The 23,563-nt window shown below is 40.6% G+C and overlaps 1 protein-coding gene across 9 annotated transcripts in view; it reads right to left on the reverse strand.

The window, feature by feature from the left end:
* Positions 1–23,563, reverse strand: part of CDH23 (cadherin related 23) — a 568,554-nt gene that overhangs the window by 283,433 nt on the left and 261,558 nt on the right. For all 9 annotated transcript variants that reach the window (XR_006102875.1, XR_006102876.1, XM_042457557.1 and 6 more), the window contains exons 10-11: positions 16,950–17,062; positions 9,858–10,046 (exon numbers count right to left, since the gene is read on the reverse strand). Coding sequence is in view for 7 of the 9 variants with exons in the window: in XM_042457557.1 (XP_042313491.1) it covers positions 9,858–10,046; positions 16,950–17,062 (302 nt within the window). In the remaining 2 variants the exon portion in view is untranslated. The remainder of the gene's footprint in view (positions 1–9,857; positions 10,047–16,949; positions 17,063–23,563) is intronic.

The following is a 23,563-nucleotide window of genomic DNA, read 5'->3' on the forward strand; positions in this document are numbered from 1 at the left end:
GGTGTTTAAGAGAACATATAAAAATAGATTGGTGGGTGAGGACAAACAATGAGTGAGGACAGAGTGTGTTTCTATGCATGCATGCAGGTGTATATCAGAATGTCACTCCATCCATCTAATGAAGTGGACTGCAGTCCATGAGCTTACACCATAATGTTTTTTCAGGCAGAACTAGTCCTGCAAGGGAGATGATTTATGACATTGTTACCTGCATAGCTGTGAATAATGTCACCATGTTTCACCTCCTTGTTGTACCCTTTCCTTAAAAACAAAAACAAAACAATGTGTTTGTCTATTGTGTACCCCCAAACATCAAGAGCTATTGTGGTTATTGTGCATCTATGGACTTTAGACATTCCTTGCAAACACTAGAATTCTTTTTTAATTGCCCAGATGAGGAACTTGGAGGCAATCTTATCTAAACCCTCTTTCAGTGGAGGATGTCCAGTACAGTATACAACTTCACCATGCCAGAGAAAAGACCATCTACATTTATGTATGAATAATTATATGATAAAAGCTATAGTTCTGACATCAACATTCTCTCAAGTTCTGCACTGATTTGGAACTGCTGTAATCTTAAAACAATTTGAATTCTTTCTTTCACAAGATGGAGTGGATATTTTACAAATACCTGTATTAAATGTATCTGCTGGTAGATTGAACAAATGGTTAAATGAATTAAGACTGTGCAGCCCTAACCCTAGCCAAATGGAGATCTAAATACCCTAACAGCACTGGATTCATCTGATCTTGGAAGCTGAGCAGGGTGAGCCCTGGTTAGTAGTTGGTTGGGAGATCAACAATGAATACCAGGTGTTGTAGGCTATATATCAAGGAAGGAACTGGCAAAAGTATTCCTTGTCTAGCAAAAGTATTCCTTGTCTAAGAAAACGCTATGCAATTCATGGGGTAGCCATAAGTTGACAAATGACTTGGAGACACGTACACACACAATCCTAGCCAAAGAATTAGGAAACTACAATTCTGAAACTCTAGTGATGCATTCTTACATGTGAAGACTGAGTAGATTTCAGGTTTTAGAACTGCTGCTATTGCTGCTGTACCAGCTACTTCTACTCCTACTAAAAGCATGAAACAAACTGTTGGAGGCCTTAAACAATTTTGGCTCATTTCTGATGGATTAGGGGGACCATTTGTCATCAGCTTAAACTTTATTGCACTGTTTATTTCACACTCGCTAGTGATACCCAACACCAAAACTCTGTATTTCTCCAGCCCTCCTCTTTCACTATTCTCCCATGCTGATGCTGCAAAAAACAAAACAAAATGAACGAAACGAAACAAAACAACAGCTAGACAGAGAAAATAGTAAAATCTGGGAAGTGTAAACAACTTGGTAAAATGAAGTTTCTCTGTCAGAAGCTTTGTTAACTGAAGTACATCTATGTTACAAACACTGACTACTTTAAATGTGTGTCAAACAAGACACACCACTCATGCCAGAGCCTGGTACAGCACTACTGAAGGAGGAGTAAACACCATTAAATTTAAAATGATTTTAAAAGTGTGTACAAAAGGGGAGGGGGAGCACAGAAGGAAACATGAAACAGGAGGGAGGGAAAGGGAAGTCAAGCTATTCACCATAAATGAGTTTTCACTATGGAGTTTATGGCACACCTCGAGTTCTGCTATGCTCCCGTCGCCCCAACATCACCAATCTGCGATGGGAGTCTCCTGGTGGGATCGCGCCTGGTGCTATTAAAGTGGAACTCTTCTGTTTTCATCATGGAAGCGTTCTCATAATTGTTAGGAAACGGGCCCCTTTTTAATAACGGATCAAACTGTTCCATTTTAATAGCGTCAGGCGTGATCCCACCAAGAAGCTCCTGTCACAGATTGGTGACGTTGGGGCGACCGGAGCATCGTGGAACTCGAGGTGTGCGATAAACTCCTATGTTAAACATTGTGAAATACTCTACTGTTACCACAAAAAAGCCATAGATAAAATGATAGTGTGCCCTCTGTGAAGGAGAGACTCATTAGGATTCAATCTAACGATATAGTTTCTTATGTTTTGGCATGGTAACTAGGGAGAGGAAAGTATGTTTTTTCAACAAAGTAAATAAATTATTTCAGCAAGATTCTAAAAATGTTTCTCATTTCCCCCAAGAGGCCTTTTCAGATGAGTAATCCTGTCATTTCATATGTATGCCCATTGTGAGTGTTTGCGTCATTCCCCCTTTTCAGCATCACAGCTTCTCAAGTGCTAATACCTATTTATGCTCCTGCTAGGAAGCAGATTTATACACTGACTGCTGCTTTTCTTTACATTCGCACTTCTAAAGCAAGTCTTAGTTTTACTTTACTTAACTTTTAAAAAATTATCTTCTGGTTAACGTAAATGTTCACTGAAGGCAACACCGTAAGGATTGTGTATGTGCTTATAAGTTGACATCATGAACCACAAGCAAGAGCCATCACTTCTTTAACCAGCTTCAAAACGGAGTTGAAAACCATCCTATTCAGAGAAGCCTTCCCACGCATTGCATAATTGTCACTTACTATTTGATGTTCTTTTGGTGCCTGTTTATCAAACCATTTCCTGTATTGCTATGTACTGTATATTTATTATCCTACTTGAGAGTATGTATTTTCCCTGGAAGAAGATGTAGGATGAAGCCAAGCTCTCCCTCCAGTCCATCTGCCTTGGTCCAGGCCTTGGAGGTAGAGAGGAACTGCTGGACCTCTTACCCTTTCCCTCCACCACTCCCTTCTCCTTCTGTGTCATGTCTTTTTAGATTGTAAGCCTGAGGGCAGGGAACCGTCTAACTAAAAAGATTGTATGTACAGCGCTGTGTAAATTTACAGCGCTTCATAAATAAAGGTTAATAATAATAATAAAGTAATGCTATACTGTACTTGACCCTGCATAAACATCTCTATGCAAATTAACTGTAACTTTAACTATAAATCAACCATTTACATTTATTTTTCTTTTTTTAAAAAAAAACCACAAACAAGAAGGCAATAATTTGCTTTTATCTATAAGACATCCATCATTCAGAAACTCAAGGGATAGTCACAAAATGAAAATTGGAACCAATACTACTTATTTGTAGCATTTCGATATAAATTATTACTACATACAGAGCTACATCCTTACACTATATAAAGAGAAATCAACATGTTCAAATAAAAGCAGCTGCCAGATACCATGCATGTCTTCCCCTAGATACCTTATTCCTGAGATAAGGCTCTAACATCTTGCCAGCTGCTCTACTGAAAGGGAGATCCTTACAAATACCCTATGTACAGTGTATCTGCCCTTGCAAGTCAGTCATGGTCGAAACAGTGGCCCATGTTCGGTTATATTGCCTGCATTATAAGGACATTTATTCCCAACTGACAGACCCAGTTTTGAACCAGTTCCCAGGCAGGCCTGATAATTTTAATATTTCACTTCATATCTCAGATTCTTCCAAAGAATCTGTTCTGAAGGTTGCCAAGTTTTCTAATTTAGCATGTTCTACCAGAAGTAAGTTATCATACCCTACTGGGGTGTCTCACTTTCAGTTAATGCTATTGGTCTTGATTTGTTACTGGCTCTTTATTGCCAACCACTGTATATATACAGGGATTTTTGTATTTGTGAGCTCTCTTTTCTTTTGCTTGATTTATTGTTGCCTTGCAACCACATGGCTTATTTCTGATCTGTGATTGTAATAATAAAGTATGTATGTACTAGCATTCCTGACCAAAACCAAAAATGTTTGTCTTCTTCATTGAGGATTGAGCTTCTCTATTTCCCTCCTACTGAAAAGAGTTTCCCTTTGCCTATCGTTTCCCTCTAGCAACTTCTGATAACGTATAGAACTGAGAGAGAAAACAACAATATAATCCATAGCCGAGCAGCTCTTTTGTGGCTTTCTCTTGGAAGAAGGAAAACTATAGTAGCACTATAAGAGTATAGTGTGATAAACATCTATGTTGCTTCCTCAAGATTCTGTGCCCAGAGTGGTATCCTCTCATTGTAGAGAACCCAAATCTCAGAGACTCTTCAATCCTCAAGATAAGAGAGAAGAACATCGGGGTGTAAAAAGCATGTGTGTATGTTTTCCTTATTTGTTAGAATTGTGTTTTTTTATTTGAATGTAACATTCTGTGCAACTGTGTTTAGTGCTTGGTGTATTATGCTTAATCACATCAGCATGGGCTACCCCTATCCACATAAACAATAAAATGTGGTTTTGCCCTGCCATGAAATCTGCATGTTTAAATGATGTATGTGGCCACCACTGTAGGAATCTGTGACAAAGTCTCCCTTCAGTACTAAACACTAGAGCAAAATAACCCTTGGTTTGCTCCAGTTCCAGCCAGAAAGTGGGCACCAGGATGTGGACTGCACAATGGTGTGAGGAGGGGCTGGTGAGCCACTGGCGCCTTTGCTGCCCATATTTTTTGTGTGTGTCCTCCCTGTGAATCAATCACACATGAGGATGACTGGTCAGCTGCACCATTGAACCATCACACCATTGACCTTTCATACACCCCATGAAATGAAATAACAACCCAATTGAGGGCTTACCCACAGTACATTGGATCTAATTATAACATTAACAAACTGGCTGATCCAACAGGGGCCATGGGGGAAGGGGGAAAGGGGGCATGCATGGGAGCCTCCACGATTGTGCCATAGCAACTCATCACTGGCCATATTGATGCATTATACTGATGGTTGATCACTTGTGCCATTGAGTGGCTGGTCACATGGCTAGTTGCATAGGACCTCAAATGGGCTGGCAGCTGGGCACAAAGATGCTGGTGATTGGTGGCCACTCGCAGTGTGTCTGTGTGCTCATGTACAAATGTTTGTGGCAGAAGAGGAAAAAATAATGGCATGAGGTAGCTTGTACCCACTAATACCTTGTTTTGGCAGGTTCATCCTTGCAGATGAAGAGGTGTTATAGTCTGCTTGTGAGTGTTTGGCCCACTGTGGGAGCCAGAGGTACAGTCCGCGGGTTCTCCCAGTAAATTTGGAAACTCCGGAGGTAAGCTAGTTTTCCCCCTCTGTCTGCTCATCCCCATAGAATGGAAGTGCAAGGTACCCTTAAGAGGCATCTAGTCCAACCTCTTTAACAATGTAGGACACCTCAACTGAAGTACCCATGAGAGGTTACAAACCAAGCTCTCAAGAGTGCATCTCTGGGCTTATCCTCTATGCCATCACAAGAGATCATCCTTAGGGCTCACATTTTGGCCCTGAAATCTCTGAGTGTGGGATGCTCCTGATCTAGCAACACTATATCATGGATAGGAAGGTATGTGTGTAACTTTTCTTCTGGTTTTATAGCTTGTTATATGCATTCATTTTCCATCACTGTAATCAATAAACCTGATTATGAAAGTTATCAAAAGTGGTTTCATTTTCTTTATTAGCAATAATAGTTTCATACAATCTTCAGTATATTGAGCCTCCAAGATTAACTCAAAACTTAATGAATATTAACACAGGATCTATCCACAGTGATTCATGCCTCATTCACTCTTCACTTAGCTAACTGCAAATACATGGAGGTTTAGTCACGGAAATTACTGTTGGTGTAAAACACAATGATCAGAGAGCTGTCTGACATTCATTTTACAGACTATGTAACACTGATCATGGATCAGATTCAGTGGATTCCTATTTGTTTTCAAGTACAATTAAAGGTTATAATGGGTGGGAACTCTCTGGCTCATGGAATGAATCTGGGCCACTAGGCTCCAATTAAGTACTTTCCCCTGCCTTGGTTACCAGTTCCTGCCATCCATGTCTTTCCTTGTCATGTCCTCTGTTTCACAGCATTCCCAATTCCTGTCAGATCTACAGGATCTTTAGCCTTGGTCAGATATCACTTTTTGCCTTCTTCCCAACCTAAACTCCAAGCTGATAAGATGCTGGTCAGCTGGCTCTTTGCACCTGCCTGCTCCTTAAATTGATGACACCTCCATGAAAATTCATGTGTGTTGAGCCAGCACTGACTCAGTAAGATACAAAAGACACAGCAGAAATAATCCAGTTTGAGACTGCTTTAATTGTCCTGGCTCAATGCTAGGGAATTCTGGGTGCCGTAGTTTTGTGAGGCATTTAGCTTTCTTTGTCAGAGAGCTCTGGTGCCACAGTAAACTACAATTCCCAGGATTCCCTAGCACTGAGCCAAGGCAGTTAACACCATCTCAAATTGGATTATTTCTGCAGTGTGTTTTGGACCTCTCTTAGCACCACCCGTTTGTAAATGTTATCTTCCCAAGGTTCTCCTTTAGGCTGGCAGGGGTACTTACAGACATCAAACAAGACAATGAAAACCCACAGGAAGCCTCCATGATTGGAGGGAGGGAACTCTCACTGATGGATACTGGGACAAACAAGAAGACACAGCTCTTCAGTTAAATATTGCCTGTGAGATCTCTAAACTAGTACACGATTACTGTTGAAGACACAACTATATGGACTCATAGTCTGATGGAGCATAGAAATTCTTATTATTTCATAAGGTTCACCTAGTGAAATATGGGCCTGCTCTTTCTGCTTGTTCTATTAAATGTTAATACAGTAACTCAAATTCCAAATATTTGGGACTGTTCTGCTCTTTGACTCCATCTATGCTCATTTGTATATTGATAAACTCAGCCATTATATAAATCTTTAGCTACCTCTCTGTAAAAGAAAACCATCTCTAGATAACTTTTGCCCTGACAATTGATCATTACTTGATGAAAAGAGAAGCATGTAACACTACATAAACCAAGCCTCTAAACCAGCATTCAGTCCACCATTTTCTTTGTATCTTCACAAAGATTCAAATCTGTGAGAATTTACTGTCTAATCCAAGACGGTTATCATATGTGCTCAAGGTGTGTAAGGTGGTGGCATGCACTTTAGTTGCTAATATTTAAGAGATAGTTCAGATGCCATAAACTTTTAGTTTGTGGGACATCACAGACACAACTTTGCAAATGATGCTGTGATAATAACCACTTTTCATACATTTTTACATATGCAACTGCTTCTTTTCTAAGTAAAGTATACCAAAATGTTAATTTTCTTAAGGGAAAGCTTCATGGTTCTTCACTATTGTCATAGAACGAATCTTAAACTGTGATTCTTTTGCAACAAGTGAGATGTAATCATTTTCCTTTGTGCAAAATGTACATTTTACCAAAAAAACCCACAACTATTATCCAATACTACATCTACTTCAAACTTCAGTTCAAATTAACTGAATTTATCTGGAGCAAAATAATTGAACTAGTAGGATAGCTTATGGTTTTTCTGGTATATTGTGCAGAAAATTAGGATACGATACCCAAATAACAGGGATTTTAGATGTCTTGGAAATTTCTCCAAGATTTCATGGGCAGATATTATAGGTTAGGGTATGGTCATAGGATTGGGTGGTGCACAGGAAATAAGACATGGATGTATGAGTCAAATATATGGAATAATTGAAGCACATAACCCCACGGCTGAGGAGAAGCTAATGGAATTCCTAGGTGAAATGGTCCATTGCTGCAATAAATAGAAGTGATATTAATGAGTCTAGTCCAGACAAAAAGTCAATAGGTTGTAGGCATGTGATACTGTGGTAATCACAAGAAATGGAGCAAGCATGTGTATTAGAGGGAGAACAGAAGCATGATAAAACAGAATTCTGGGAAATTATATTTAGAGAAATTAAAAGAAAATAAAAGAACCATGCAATCTGACAATACACCCAAATAATATGGAGAAACTGACATTGTATTCAGTAACAGTGAAGAGTTGAACCTGAGCTCTTTGTGTGACATTCATATAAGTGCACCAGCACTGGACAAAAGGTTCTAGTGTGAAAGCCATCTCCTACTGAACAAATATATCTAGCTCTGTGTTCATATTCTCCAAGCCATTCACTGTACTGTACCTTTCTTATTGGACATAATTATGTCCCAACACTGACAATCACTAGGGCTGCAACTGCACTGGAGAAATAATGCAGGTTGACACTACTTTGACTGCCATGGCTACATCCTGTGGAATCTTGGGATTTGTAGTTTGTGAAGTTGAAGGTTTCATGGCTGGCATCCATAGTTTTTTGTGGATTTTTCAGGCTATGTGGCCATGTTCTCGAAGAGTTTGTTCCTGACATTTCTCCAGCACCTGTGGCTGGCAACTTCAGAGAATGCAAGGAGGTCTGGTAAGGAACTCCCAGCCTGGAACACGGCCAGATTTGTAGTTTGTTGAGACAATGAAGCTCTGAGCCATGGCAGTTAAAGTAGTGTCAACCTGCATTATTTCTACAGTGCAGATGCAGCCTCAGTTACAATTCAGTTAAGTAAAATAATCTTTATTTTATATTCATCTAGTAGGCACTACAAGTTAGAGGGGTGGAGGCATACTCTCATACTTTTTCTCTAGTGAATTTACAGTGCTACACAATGAGATCAGCAATGATGTCAAGAGCCAAGAAGTGGAAATGAACTGATGTCAAGTATGAGTACCCTGGGTGAAATTCTAAACTGTTTAGTCTTACTGACACTGATTTCTACATGACCAGAATTTCCAATTCCTTTAGATACATTTGAATGTAAATAGTCAGTTTATGCATACAGGATAAAAATGAACCCATGGAAGAATTCTGATGAAACAACCCGTGCTTTCAATTCCATAGACTCATGATTGTAACCAGGAGGGGGGAAAGGCCCTTTCAATTTATAAACACAACTTGAGAAAAGAAGGCATTCATTTGCACAAAAATTGAAACTGTTCTTGCTGGAACTCATCAGCTACATTGTCCTCATCTTACAGAGGAAAATAATACTTTATGGACTGAGAAGATCTTGAAAATACTGGAGACATTCGCCACATGTCACAGCGATCTTGGCAAAACTGCACAGTTTGCCGTAAGTTATTACTGGCACATTCTGCAAATTATCTCCTTGCAATAATGGATTATGTGGATATCACACAGATGATTACAATTAAGATACCAAACAGTTAAGATGCAGGAAGCACCTTACAGTAGGAGAATGGCTTAATAAATTATATAGTATAACATAGCTGCCCAAATTTTATTAGAGCCTCAAGAGAAAGCCAACAGATAATTACTAATGACAACAATTTAAAACACCAAAAAGGTTTAAAACTGAGTCTTCATCAATAGAAATATGAACATGTGTTACAATTTACCCATTTCAGATGGACATGTGTAATACTGAGGGTGTAAAAACTAAGTGGAACAATAAGGATTTTTAATTGAACTCTTCTAACATGCAATATTTTATATGAAAAATGCCATATAATAGTTTAGTGTTTATTCTTAAGAAACCATTTTGAAGGCTTTGAAAAATTCTAAATTTTAATAAAATACAGGTAAGAAGAGATGTGACACATAGGGACAGATGTGTATGCTACTGTGGTTGGGGCAGTGCAAATCTCTATCAAAAATCCACTGGTCTGTAGGTGGTTATGATTAGGTAGAACCCCTTTCTCTAGCAGCACTATCCTTCCACCTCTTCACAGCCCAGAAATGTCATAAATTTCTTCTGAACACTATCATCCTGCTCTAATCTTTGTAGCCATGTCCCTAGGCTGGGACTTCCTTACCAGACCTCCTTGCATCTAGCAGTGGCAAAATCCAGCTCCTCCTTTGTACCTTTCTGGGCTCTTTTGCTACCAGGTTATTGTCCTTTGCAACTTGATTATCAAATACTTTTCAAGGAAAAGAAGGAAAACAGTTATCTTCTTCAAATGTTTATGTAAAATAATAATAATAAGGGGGAGGAGAGAGAGAAAATGGGTAGATTTTCTAAAAATAAAAATCATGGAGCAGATCTATCTCCAGAACATGAATTTATTCTAGATTCTTATCTCTTACCTCATCTTTGTCCTGCACTTGGATGAAAAGTGGAAGAGCAAAGCCCACCTGGGCCAATTCAGGAATAGCTACACTATACACTGAACTATTAAACTCTGGTGCATTGTCATTTATGTCAATGACAAGAATGTTGAAGGTAGTCATCACTGTTGCATTGGATGGTGAGCGATCATCATTCAGTTCTGTTCCCTATAAGACGGAAAATGGGAAGCAAAGAAAAAGGGTGGTCTTTATTTGTTTAAGTCACTAATAATTGCAGAAATTTTAGTCTTTGAAAAGAAGTCAAATCCAAATAAGATCCCACAATGGCATTAAGTTCAAGTCAATAAAACCTCCTGTGTTTCATATTATAGGTGCTTTGTTTTTTGCTGTTGTGTACTTTCAAGTCATTTTCAACTTATGCTGACCATAAGGTGAACCTATCATGGGATTTTCTTGGCAAGATTTGTCCAAAGGTTGTTTTACATTGCCTTCCCCTGAGGTTGAGAGCATGTGACTTGCCTAAGACCACCCAGTGGGTTTCATGGCTGAGCAGGAAATCGAATCCTGATCTCCAGAGTCATAGTCCAACACTCAAACCACTGTGCCACCTGACTCTTGAAGTGACTACCCAATAGTAAATTTCACTGAGTTCAATAATAATAATAATAATAAATTTTATTTATATCCCGCCCTTCCATGGATATGATCAGGGCGGCGTACAAAATATAAAAACAATAACAATACAACATTAAAATCCAATATCAGTTAAAAACATTACTACAAAACAGGAACAGGAAAACAATAAAATAAAAAATCACATAGCAGGGGCAAAAAAGTGGAGAAATTCGTCATCAATCCAGGGTCGAGAAAGGAAAGAGGGGAAAGGGGGCAGGAAAAATGAATGAACAACTTAAGGTGGGAAGGCCAGACGAAATAGGTATGTTTTTAACTGTTTTTTGAAAACAGTTAATGAGGCGGCGGAGCGAAGCTCTACAGGGAGCTTATTCCAGAGGGGGGGGGCAGCGGTAGTAAAAGCCCTCTGTGAGGTCCGAACATGATTGGACCTAGGGACCTCCAACAGATTGGTCCCGGAAGTTCTGAGTGTGCGAGGCGGATTATATGGGGAGAGGCGGTCCTCCAAGTACCCTGGGCCCAGGCCATTTAGGGCTTTATAGGTCAAAACCAACACCTTGTATTGAGCTCGGAAGCGAATAGGCAGCCAGTGAAGATCTTTTAGAATGGGTGTTACATGGTCTGACCTGGAACTGCCAGCGACCAATCTGGCTGCCATATTCTGCACCAATTGCAGCTTCCGGGTTTGGTACAAGGGTTGCCCCATGTAGAGCGCATTGCAGAAATCCAATCGAGAGGTTACCAAAGCATGTACAACAGTTTCTAGGTCCTTTCGGTCCAGGTAGGGACGCAGCTGGCGTATCAGCCGAAGCTGATAACAGGCACTCCTGACCGTCGCGTCCACCTGAGAAGTCAGCTGGAGCGACGAGTCAAGGAGCACTCCCAAGCTGCGCACCGAGTCCTTCAGGGGGAGCGTGACCCCATTCAGGACCGGGCGACAGATCTCACCACCAGGAACCGGGGAACCTATCACCAGTACTTCCGTTTTCCCTGGATTCACGCTGAGTTTGTTTTCCCTCATCCAGCCCATTACCGACGCCAAGCAGGCATCTAGAGGAGAGATGCCATCCTTAGTTACTGCATCAGTCGGAGACATAGAGAAAATTATCTGGGTGTCATCAGCGTACTGATAACACCGCGCCCCATGTCTCCGGATGATCTCTCCCAGCGGCTTCATGTAAATGTTGAATAGCATAGGGGACAAAATCGCTCCCTGAGGGACACCAGATGTCAGGGCCCTCCTATCGGAGCGACAGTCCCCCAGCTCCACCATCTGGGACCTGCCCGAGAGGTAGGAACGGAACCACTGCAAAGCAGTGCCCCCAATTCCCAACTCCCTCAGGCGACCCAGAAGGATACCGTGGTCAATGGTATCGAAGGCCGCTGAGATGTCCAAAAGAACTAGCAGGGACACGCTCCCCCTGTCCATACCCAGACGGAGATCATCAACTAAGGCGACCATGGCAGTCTCAACTCCATAGCCCGCCCGGAAGCCGGTTTGAAATGGGTCCAGAAAATCGGTGTCGTCCAAGATCGACTGAAGCTGGAAGGCGACTGCTCTCTCGATCACCTTCCCCAAAAAAGGTAGCAGCGAGATGGGCCTATAATTATTATGAAGCAGGGGGTCTAAGGAGGGCTTCTTTAGCAGGGGTTTAACCACTGCTAATTTTAATTTGGATGGAAACTGACCCTCACTTAGAGATGTATTAATTATGTGGTGCAACATTAGCCGCACCACATCTCCCCCCTGAGCTGTCAACCATGAGGGACAGGGATCAAGAGAGCAGGTCGTCCTCCTAACACTTCGGAGGATCTTGTCCACTTCATCGGTACTAACAAACTCAAAGTGATCCAGTATAACAGGGAGCACGGACGCTTCGGACACCTCTACTACAGGATCTGCACAAAGACAGGCGTCGAGATCAGCCCTTACCCGAGAGATTTTATCCGCAAAGAAGTTGTTAAAATCGTCACAGCAGGCTTTAGATGGCTCTAAAATAGGGCTCAGGGTGGGAGGGAGACGGGTTAGCTCCCTCACAACCCTGAACAGCTCTGCCGGACGCGACTCTGCGGACGCAATACGTGCAGCATAGAAAGAGTTTTTTGCTGCACGTATTGCCACTCCATAAGCTCTCAAATGAGAGCGAAGGAGTGTCCTGTCGGACAAGTGCTGATGTCTTCGCCATTTGTGCTCTAGTCGTTGCGCGGCCCGCTTCCTTTCCATGAGATCTTCCGTATACCAGGGTTGTTTTTTGGGAGCAGGCCGGAAAGGACGCTTGGGAGCGATACTGTGTATAGCCCTAGAGAGATTAGTATCCCAGATGTCAATAAGGGCATCAACAGAATCGCCGTCAGAGCCAGTCGTATACCCCTCTAGGGCCTCCTGGAACCTTATGGGTTCCATCAGCCTTCGAGGGTGGACCATCTTAATGGGTCCGCCACCCCCGGGAGGGTTAATGGTAGGAGCCTTGATTCTAGCCTCAACCAGGAAATGATCCGTCCATGACAAGGGAGAGACATTAGAAATCTCTACCCACGGAGCCTCCATGTCCGTACTGAAGATCACATCGAGAGTATTACCAGCACAGTGTGTTGGCCCCGAGACTAATTGAGACAGGCCCATGGCTGTCATGGTAGTCATGAACTCCCGAGCCGCACCAGTTAGAATATCATTGGCCTCGAAAGGGATGTTGAGGTCCCCCAGGACAAGAAAGGGTGCCGAGGATTGCATCCTAAATAGTCTCTTCCTCTGTAAAGTACTGAAACCTCTCTTACAAGGTAGATACTTGTGGCCATAGCTATGAAAATGCCACCAACCTCAAAACTGTCAAGCAATGGTCCAACATATAGTTTCTTAATTTATTTAAACATAAAATCATAGTTCTTGCTATAGATCAAGGTTTTTTTTAAAAGAATGTGGTTTAATTATTCTGTCACATCATACAAATCCCTTAATATGGCTGATGATATGTGTTATAGAAATCCTTTTTTTTTGTCTCTGAAAAACCACAGAGTAATGAGCAGAAGACAATACTTTGTAAAGGCATATCTCTCATCTGAGGTATGACTATGAATGCAAACCTTGTTGTGTTGGAGGTAAAATGTAAACAAAACATCTAATCCCATGTCCTCCCCCCCCCCCCGGTCCTTGTTTGCTTGCTTTCTAAATGAAAATCAGTCTTGGAAGGCTGCACCTTGGAGGGAAGATAGGTAGGAATTCCCTTCTGATTCCTCTTCTACTATTCATATGTGAACTATATCTCTGTCCATAAAGCTGGCTTCCTGTGCATAGAGGGAAAGGTATAAAGATTTCATATATCTGCCCTCCCAAGTTGGAAAATAACAGGAATATTTTGGGAGTACAAAAGTTGGGAGTAAAATTAGTTCTTTGTTACCTATCTATCTTAACTGTACATTTAAGTTTCAAGAGTTTATAATGTCTGTCTCATATGAGAGATGAGTATCACAATCTGTCAGGGCTGGGTCATGACCAGCAATCTGAAGTGAGCTGGGAGGTAAAAGAGAAGGGATGACATCCGCAGTCCACACTGAGCTGAAGTCAGAAGAAGTAAAGGTCTAAACTGAAGCAGACGGTAGAGTTTGGCCATGCTGAGTGTGCTGAGCAGTAGTGGAAAATATTAATGTGCTCAAGCTCCGACAATGCCGTTGCCTGGCCTTGCACTGTAGTTCTGGAAGAACAGGAATGAGTACACAATGAGTAACCACCTGTGCAACAGCTACTGTCTTGCTATGCCTATGTAGCCAATCAGAGCAGTTTTACAGTGTCAGTTTATTCAATAAATAATTGCGGAAAGAATTGAGGGAGAAAATGAAATGCTACCAGACAAGGAACAGTAAGAACACTGTAAAAGAAGAGGATAAGAAGGTGGCTGTGAACAGTCATAAAAACTATGTGCTTGGTTTGAGCAGTAGCCCAATTTCTATAACAACCCCCCTTTTTGAAGACAATGATTCTTCCCAGCTGAACTATGTCATATAGATAGAAACACTTTCCTTTATTATTTGAGAGACACATATCTGTGGAGATGATGCAAACCATCATTTCCTTTGGCTTCTTCTCTGCAGGAGCAGCCTCTCAGAGGAAGAGGACAAGCTCTCCAGCTGCACTTTGAAGAAACAGAACTAGACTGCAAAGTGATGGTGCATTTATTAGCAGAGGTGAAGAAAAGTCAGCATTTCCCCTATTTAAAAAATAGATTCTGCCTCTAGTTAGATCCTTCTTTAAAAATCTCAAAGAAAACTGTACTAGAGAAAGAAGGAGGAGGATTTCAAGAGATAATGATAATAGTATATTGACCATGTAGAACTGCACTGAAAGACCCTCAACAGAGGTCAAGTGGAGTAATTGCATGCCACTTTCCCTCCCTGACAAAGTACTGCCCTTCTAGGTAGCAGGGAGGCGATCAGTACTCCCTTGGAGACCGCCAGTTACCCTCCCAATCAATGACCCCCTAACAGATGCTTTTTTCACCCCCTCCAGCCCAGTGGAATCCATACTACTAAATATCTTTCCAACCTGCTTCTTGACTTGGTATTGATTTTAATTAAAGAGCTGTGATTGGAGATGGTGTTGGGAGGGAGGGAGACGCTTGCAGATAGTGGAATATGGCTCCTCCAGGCATTTGTTATCCAAGTTGTCTTGCCCCTCCTTACTACAGTTCTCTTGCTGCTCAGCATGGGCACACTTGGGCTGGAAGGGTTTGATGATTTCCAAATGTTATTGTTGCCAAAGAGAAGACCAAAAAAAAAAGAAAAAAGTGGGGGCATCCTGTTAATGGCAACTCTATTGTGCCAGCAGGGAGACCTCATAAAACACGCTTCTTCATTTCAGGAATGCAAGCCAATAGCACTGTCGATTTGCCAGGGAGATTGATTACAGTTGGCCCTCCTTATACACAGATTTTTTATACACAGATTCAAGCATCCACGGCTTAAAAATATTTTAAAAAGTATACATTTCAAGTATCAAACCTTGATTTTTCCATTTTATATAAGGGACACCATTTGCTATGGCATTGTATTTAATGGGACACGGATTTTGTTATTCATGGAGGTTCCTGGAACCAAACTCCAGAGGATAACAAGGGTCCACTGTATATCAGATGGGTGGTCACAGATTTTTTTCCTCACATTTTAGATAAGGAAAATATAAAGAATTAAAAAAAAATCAAAACTAAAACAGAACATCAAATTGCATAGAAAAAGGTTACTGAAAAGCCATACAACATATTTTTCACAAGTTTATTCTTAATATCATTCAAGTTCATGTCTGAAAACTCGCATTGGGACAGCTGAATGACTTATGCCTTATGCAAACCTCTGTGTGTGCCACTTAGCTCCTATTACATCACTACCTTGCAGCCTCCGTTATCCATAGCATATACACCAAGATAGTGTTGTCTTTAACTGTAATTGTTTTTGCAGCCAGTGTGGTATAGTTGTCTGAGCATTGGATTACAACCAGGGTTTGAATCTCCACTCAGCCATAAAACCCACTGGGTGACCTTGGGCAAATCACACTCTGTCAACCTCACAGAAAGGCAAAGATAAACCACCTCTGAACAAATACTGCCAAGAAAACCCCATGATAGGTTCACCTTAGGGTCGCTATAAGTCAGAAATGACTTGAAAGCAGACAAAGACAATTGTGATTGGTGGTCAAAAGTCAAACAAATTATTTTAAGTAATGTTATGGAACAGGAAAAAATATGTCTCATCAGAGAACCCTGGAAGCATTTAAATATTCCATCTCATGGTGGTTGACATCACACAAAGTTATCTGGGATATATGAAGACCCATCATGCTGGTATCTATACTATGTAGGTAGAGCATATGAGCAATAAAACATGATTTTGATATTAGTTTTGAAGTCAACTTCCCCCTCCACATGAAATTATATTATATGCCTTACTCTCTAAAGGTCTGGAGTCTGGCAAGGAAGTCACATGAATCCACTGCATTTATCACACACACATTATTTATGGATTCATCACTATTGTTAGTATTTATCATGTGAGCAGAAAATCATCATCATGACAAAATAAATTTGAGAGGGGAATGATTTCAGTTATGTGTATATGTAAGATATGAACATGTAACAATCATTCAGCTTTAGTAGCAAGTATTTGATTTTTGAAACCTAGATTTATTTGTACTGGACATGTTTTCCCAAAAAAGGAAATAAGTGTTCCTCAAAAATTAATCTTCTTAGACAGCAATGGTAACTGTATGGATGTAATTTCCCCCCTAATAATTATTCTAAGCTAGAAATTGAGTAAACTGAAGTGTGCATGTGAAAATTCTCACCAATTTTCAAAGTTAAACACATAAATCAAAATACAAATTTCCAATTTCTACAGTTTCATCATGTTAGATCCCAGTTTAGCTCCCACAGCAGCAAATTCCCTTGAGATATTCTGAATCATTTACTCCAGTACAGTCTCTGACTCTCTCACCTTCACTGTAAGAATAAATCCAGCACTGTAGAAAGGATTTTCTCGGTCCAGTGGCCCATTCAAAGTTAAAGCACCACTGATGTAGTCCAGTGCAAAGATACTGTTGGTGTTGCCTGACAATAAAATAAAAAGGATCAGCACAAATAAAACTCCTGTGCAGAAGAGCATAAAAAGCTCAAGACTTAATATATAGGTTTTGCACACACACCAGTTAGCTGCTTTGTTTTCACAATTGCACACAGATGAAAAGAGAAGTTTGAGAAGCAAAATGTTGTGCTATTTGAAATTCCACAGACTCTATCACACAGGAGGCAAGCGGCATTAAAATGTGATTAAAACAGGGTAATAGCATGGTTGGGGGGGGGGGGAGATTATTGCATCCCTGCACACTTTTCCTGTTTGTGTCCCATGCATAAACTGTAATGGACGTGTCACAGGGTAAATAACAGAAACTCCTGTTATTAGCCAATGACACGTTCATTACAGTTTATGCACAGGACATGAATCTTCCCACCGATTGCGCTATTACCATGTTTTAATCACATTTTAATGACACTTGCCTCTTCCTTGTGATAGAGTTCCAAGTCAACAAGAGCTTATGCCATAATGGGCTTGAGGCATTTTAAAGAATAAACTTTATTTCTTATGGCCTCAGTACCAAGATACAGTCTTGAAAATTGAGCTACTTCTTCTGACAGCATCACAAAAACTTCAGGTAGCATTGGCATTTCAGAGCACTCTGGTTAAAATGGAAATGTATTCCTTTCTTTCATACACCAATTAGTTCTGATTGTGTGTCTTGATCTTTGACAGGATAGGACACAAAGACAGACAGATCTGCACAGTTCACATTAAGTCTATGATGGGAGATGGAAGGAGGGCAGTTTGATGGAAACACTGTTGACAGTATAGATGATAAAACTGTTTTTGGTTCTAAATTGTGAGAAGGTGGGATATAAATTAATTAAGCAAAACAAAGTAAAAATTGGCAGAATGTGCAGTAGATAGATAGGAAATGAAATTCCTCTTCTTTCTCCTTCTCCTTATGTAAAGGTAAAACTCCAGCATAAAAAGGGGATACAAGATAAAAACAGGCAAGTAAATCTATATACCATACAACAGAAAACCAACAAGGGTGGCAACTGTAAAAGTAGGAAGTAGGAGTCCCATTCTGTAACACTTGCCCTAGCAAGCTGGAATTTCCTGATTCCACTATTGTTACTTAAGTGTATAAGTTACAGCATGATTCAAATCTGGAAACCTGTTGATCAGCTACTGATCTGCTGGATATATATATATCTATATCTTCCCTCCCCCCCCCCCCCAAAAAAAAGGGGGAAGGGAGCTTATTGGAAACATGATGGGGATGATCCAACCAGCATTTAGGACAATTGAGTTGTACATGAAATTTACAGATTTATTTATTGCCCACAGCAAAAGCCCGGAAAGAGAGAATTATTTTTGACCTGGGTCCAACCCATACTACATAATTGTAGCACTATATTCCACTTCACCTGCCATGGGACACATCCCATGGAAACCTAAGATTTGCTGGGGGGGGGGGGGTTCAGAATTCTCAGCCACACATTTGGTGCCTCATCCAACAGCTAATATGGCCATTAAAGTGGAATATAGCACTATAATGGTGTAGTGTGGATGGATACCACACTGGACACAGTAGAGAAAGTTCTGGAATGGCTTCATTATTTAACACATGTCTTCATATTGAGAAATGGAGGAGGAAGAGATCAAGAGAAAGAAAGAGAGAGAGAGACCACATTCCTCCTTGCTATTTTATTTCAGCTATTCATATTTGCTGTACTTTTCCTTCCATTTCTTCCTTCCATCTTCCTCTTCCTCTATAAAATACTTCTGTCATCCCTAGTAGAATACTACTGTTATCTCCCTGTCAATTTCATGACCCACTATAAAACCCTAGTTTGGGTTAGCTGCAATTTAGTGTGTAGCTGACAGTACATAACTTGCAGAACCATCTGATGGCTTTCATGCAGTTTGTCTGCTCAATTGGTCTAATAGCAATTACATTCTCTGCTGCTCTTCTGTCTGAAGAGCAAATAATGAAAACAGAGAACAACAACAAAACACCAGGTCCACTCCACACCTCTACAATTCCTTCACCCACTGGGTTTTACAGCTGGAAAAACAGACAATATTTGAAAAAAGAAGATGTGGCACACTCCTTCTGCAGCATTTACTAGTAATCACAAGGACTGAAATCAAATTGTTAGTCCTAACTACCACAGACTCACTATATCAATTGCAGCAGTCTAGGGCTGATTTTAGGGTTTGGAAATGTGGGGCGACCACATGCTCCTGAGCCCTACTGCATGGCGGTGGTGCCATCATGGTGCGGCCCCTTCCACATGGGAGCTGCCATGATGGCGCAATCACACCACAGCATCCACACATTATTCTCCCATCATCATTTGAAGCACTTGCCTTCTGCAGCATCCTAGGCCTCAAGATGGTATGTTGCAGTTTTTACAACACTTTACTGTTAAATGTTAATGTTGTCATCATTTGTGCTGCATTAGGCGTTGGCCAGGCAGGACATTTTGCCAAGTGAGGTGGAGTAGCAAAAGCTCCTCCCCAGTCAAAGTGCAGACTAGTCAAAGCCAGGTGCATTATTTTAGGAAAGGAAGTCAAAAATATCTCAAGTACCACTTTACATAGAAAAGAAGAAGTCTGCATTATAGATAGGTTGATGCAATCAAGGAAGCTATGATCCTGACTTTGCAAGACATCAGCAGGGCTGTGTAGTCTTGCAGACCTGATAGAATTGCCATGAGTCAAATATGACTTGACAGCAAATAACAATAACATGCCTCACTACATCCTTGGCAATTCTAATTGTTACAACAATAACAAATTAAATAACTAGCAATTTGCTTCTCTTTTATAATGTCCATTATCTGCTAGTTACAGTGGACACCTCACTTTGCCTAATGTTAGGACTGACCCTGCCAGGACTATTATTTTGGTGTTGATTGGGAATGCTTGCCATTTCCATTCCACTCTTGTCCTGATCTTCTTCCATTGTTGAGCTAATCTCCTTTTCCATGGACAAACATATTTCTGAAGTATTGTGTGTTTTAGAACTTGGCTTTTTCAGACTAAAGAGCACATATTGCCTCAGCATCTCTGTGTATGGTCTTTTTGCCTAGCCTTTAGCAGCCGAAACTTGTACTCGTCACAGTTTCACCGAATTATGTTGCTGCTTCTGTCAGGATACATCATTGGTGATTATTATTTGGGCCTCTCCTTATATTCGTGACACCTTCTATGTATTCCCCCCACTACCCATGGCCCAAAGATGGTTGTGGCATGAGAATACACTGGGACAAAGATGCGGAAAACCAAGAGAAGCTGGTTTTCATGCTCTATAAGGAAATAGATTGTGCAAGACAGGGATGTAAATGTTTCACTATTTCATCCTCACATGTAATTTTCTTGGTCAACCCACATTTTTTTTGTGCAAAACTTTTTGTGTACATGCAGATAACAGCAATCTTACACAAAAACAATGTGCCTATTTTTTTTGTATTTTTGTACAATACTGCTGTTTTTTCCACAAGAAACAGTCATCATTCATAGGTGTGCATGCACACACACACACACAAAACCTCCACGTGTGGCTATCTTGGTTACTGTGTTTTTTTCACAAAGGTATGTGATTTTTCTCACAACTCCCCAAAAGTGTTATGAAAAGAACCTACATTTTTCTTGTTACTGTTGTGTGCCCTCAAATCATTTCTGACTTATTGTGACTCTAAGGCAAACTTATCATGGGGTTTTCTTGACAAGATTTGTTCAATGGAGGTTTGCCATTGCCTTCCCTAAGGCTGAGAGAAGAAATTTTACACAATTTCATCCAGTATTTGTAGATCCTGAGTTTTTTGGAGAAATTAGGTGGTGTAGGAAAATGTGTAGAAAAAAAGCCAGCATGGTTGGAGTGTTGGACTATGAATCTGGAAACCAGGGTTTGAATCCCAAGACAGTCAATATAAACTCATGGCTGACCTTGGACAAGTCACATTCTCTCAGCCTCAGGATAGGCAATGGCAAATTTTTCAGCCAGGGAACAAATAAATGTGAATTTTCTTTCCATCTCAACCGCAGGACAAAACCCAAATGTATATAAATGTCAGAATGAAAAATATTGTATTGATTAGAATTAGAACAAACATTTGATTTCCATTCCAGACAAAAGAGTGCTTTGAAGATAAGGAATGTGTGACATGACATGAGTTTTCTTTTCCCCTGGATGAGTGGTAGCCAACGAAACTGAGAGGAGTGCAAGGAGAGCAAGGCAGCTATGATTGTGTAGTCATGCTAGCTTTATCCTTATAAACTTCTAGTCTAAGCCTTTACCTCACTTGTGAAAATGATCTTAGACACATCAAGCAATCACTTTCTTCTGCTTGATGAAGTGACATTTAATGCCAAGATGTGCACTCTTTAACATGGCCCCGACTCACTAAACTTAAGCCTGAATGACTTTCATGAGATGTGAAAGGGGAACCAAGCTTCCACTGTGTGAGCTAGATAATTTATTAATCAAAATGTGCTCTGTCAGGGCTCCTCTGCACCGAAATAGATGCTGTTGGATGTGGTTCATAGAGTCAGCCATAGACACAGTTATCATTATATAAATAGTCCATCAGCGGCTTTGACCACCTCACTGATCTTCACCTTGAATTCTACCTCATACACCATCCAGGCAGGTGTTCATGGCAGCTTCCCTGTAACTTCTTCCTGACTGTATGTATCCACTAAGATATCACCAGTCTTTTGTAAGTTTTGAGAGGCAATGTCTTCCACAAACAGAACAAGAGATATATTCTAGAAGCAGGTCTAATACAACAAAGAGTCATTATAGACAAACAGAGGTGTTTCTTTACTTATCTTTTTTTCCTGGCACGTAAGAATGTATTTTCAAAAGTTTTCTCTCCATGAAGTGAGATTAGGATTTTCATGCTTTTAGTGTGTTTTTCAAGCTGGGGGTGGGGTGGGATCAAGCTGGGATTTGTTGTGGAAAATTTATACAAAAAAGTGCAGGTGTTGCAGAATAACAAGATTTGGGGCAGAAAATTGCCTAATGCACTGGTTTACTCACAACAAGGTGTTGTTTTGCATGAAAAACTTTTTGTTTTTGTTTTGCAGAAACTCCCTCCCCTGAATTATGAAAACTCAAAGCAGTTGGCCATTTCTCCCCAAAAGGGTGTCTTCATGTGCCAAGATATCCTTTCTTATTAAAGGCAAGCACATTTGTGAGTATATTTTATATCTCTAACCCAGGGAAGTAGAGTCAAAAAGCCAGGAGATCCAGAGTACACTAAGACTTTGAACATTTAGAAGGGAATGTCATAATCACAAAAAGTCAACATGGGTTTCTGAAAAAGTCATGCCAGACTAATCTGATCTCTTTTTTTGATTAAAATTACCAACTTGGTAGATGAAGGGAACGCTGTGGATATTGCATATCTTGATTTCAGTAAGGCCTTTGACAAGGTCTCCCATGACATTCTTGCAAACAAGCTAGTAAAATATGGGTTAGACAATGCAACCATTAAATGGATTTGTAATTGGTTGACCGGCTGAACCCAAAAGATACTCAACAACAGAGAGAAGTGACCAGTGGCAGGGTTCTGTCCTGTGCCCAGTGCTATTCAACATCTTTATCAGTTACTTAGATGAAGGAATGGGAGGTATACTTATCAAATTTGCAGATGACACCAAATTAGTAGAAATAGCTAATGCCCCAGAAGACAGGATCAAAATTCAAAATGACCTTAATAGATTAGAAAGGTGGGCCAAAGCTAACAAAATGAATTCCAGTACAGAAAATTGTAAAGTACTGCACTTGGGGGTGTGTGTGTGTGTGAAATGCATAGATATAGGATGGGGGACACTTGGCTTCACAAGACTACATGTGAAAGGGATCTAGGAGTCCTAATAAACCACAAGTTGAACATGAGTCAACAGTGTGATGCAGCAGCGAAAAATGTCAATGCAATTTTAGGCTGCATTAACAGAAGTATAGTGCTAGATATAGTGTCCAGTCATCATTCCAAAATATGATCTAAACAATATCTCAACAGAATTGACAATATAAGGAACAGATTTGCACTACAATCACCCCTGATCCGCCAACTTGAACATCCGCAAAGGGGCAACTGCCATTAACCTCAATGGGGTGCCCTGCATGTACACGCCCCATTCAAGCCTATAGGGCTTGAATATGCTCAAGTTTTGGAACTCATGGGCGGGGGGGATCCCCCATGAGTTCCAAGGGGCACATAACACACCAAGAACCAGAAGAACCATGATCTGAAGCCAGGGACATAATAAAAGAAGAATGCAGACAGACACTTTCAAGAGCCAAAAAGGAAGAAAAGAAACCATGGATGACAGATAAAACTCTACAAGCAATAAAGGAAAGAAGGGAAGAAAAACAAAAAGGGGATAGGAATAAACTAAGAACCATGAATGCAACAGTACAACAGCTAGGGATTATTATGTTGCTTTCCTCCTACAAAATGGAAGTGCCCAAACCAATTAAGCAAGCATGGCATTAACTTGGGAAAAGGTCA

Source organism: Sceloporus undulatus, chromosome 3 (assembly GCF_019175285.1).
Source record: "Sceloporus undulatus isolate JIND9_A2432 ecotype Alabama chromosome 3, SceUnd_v1.1, whole genome shotgun sequence".
In the NCBI taxonomy this organism is placed as follows: Eukaryota; Metazoa; Chordata; class Lepidosauria; order Squamata; family Phrynosomatidae; genus Sceloporus; species Sceloporus undulatus.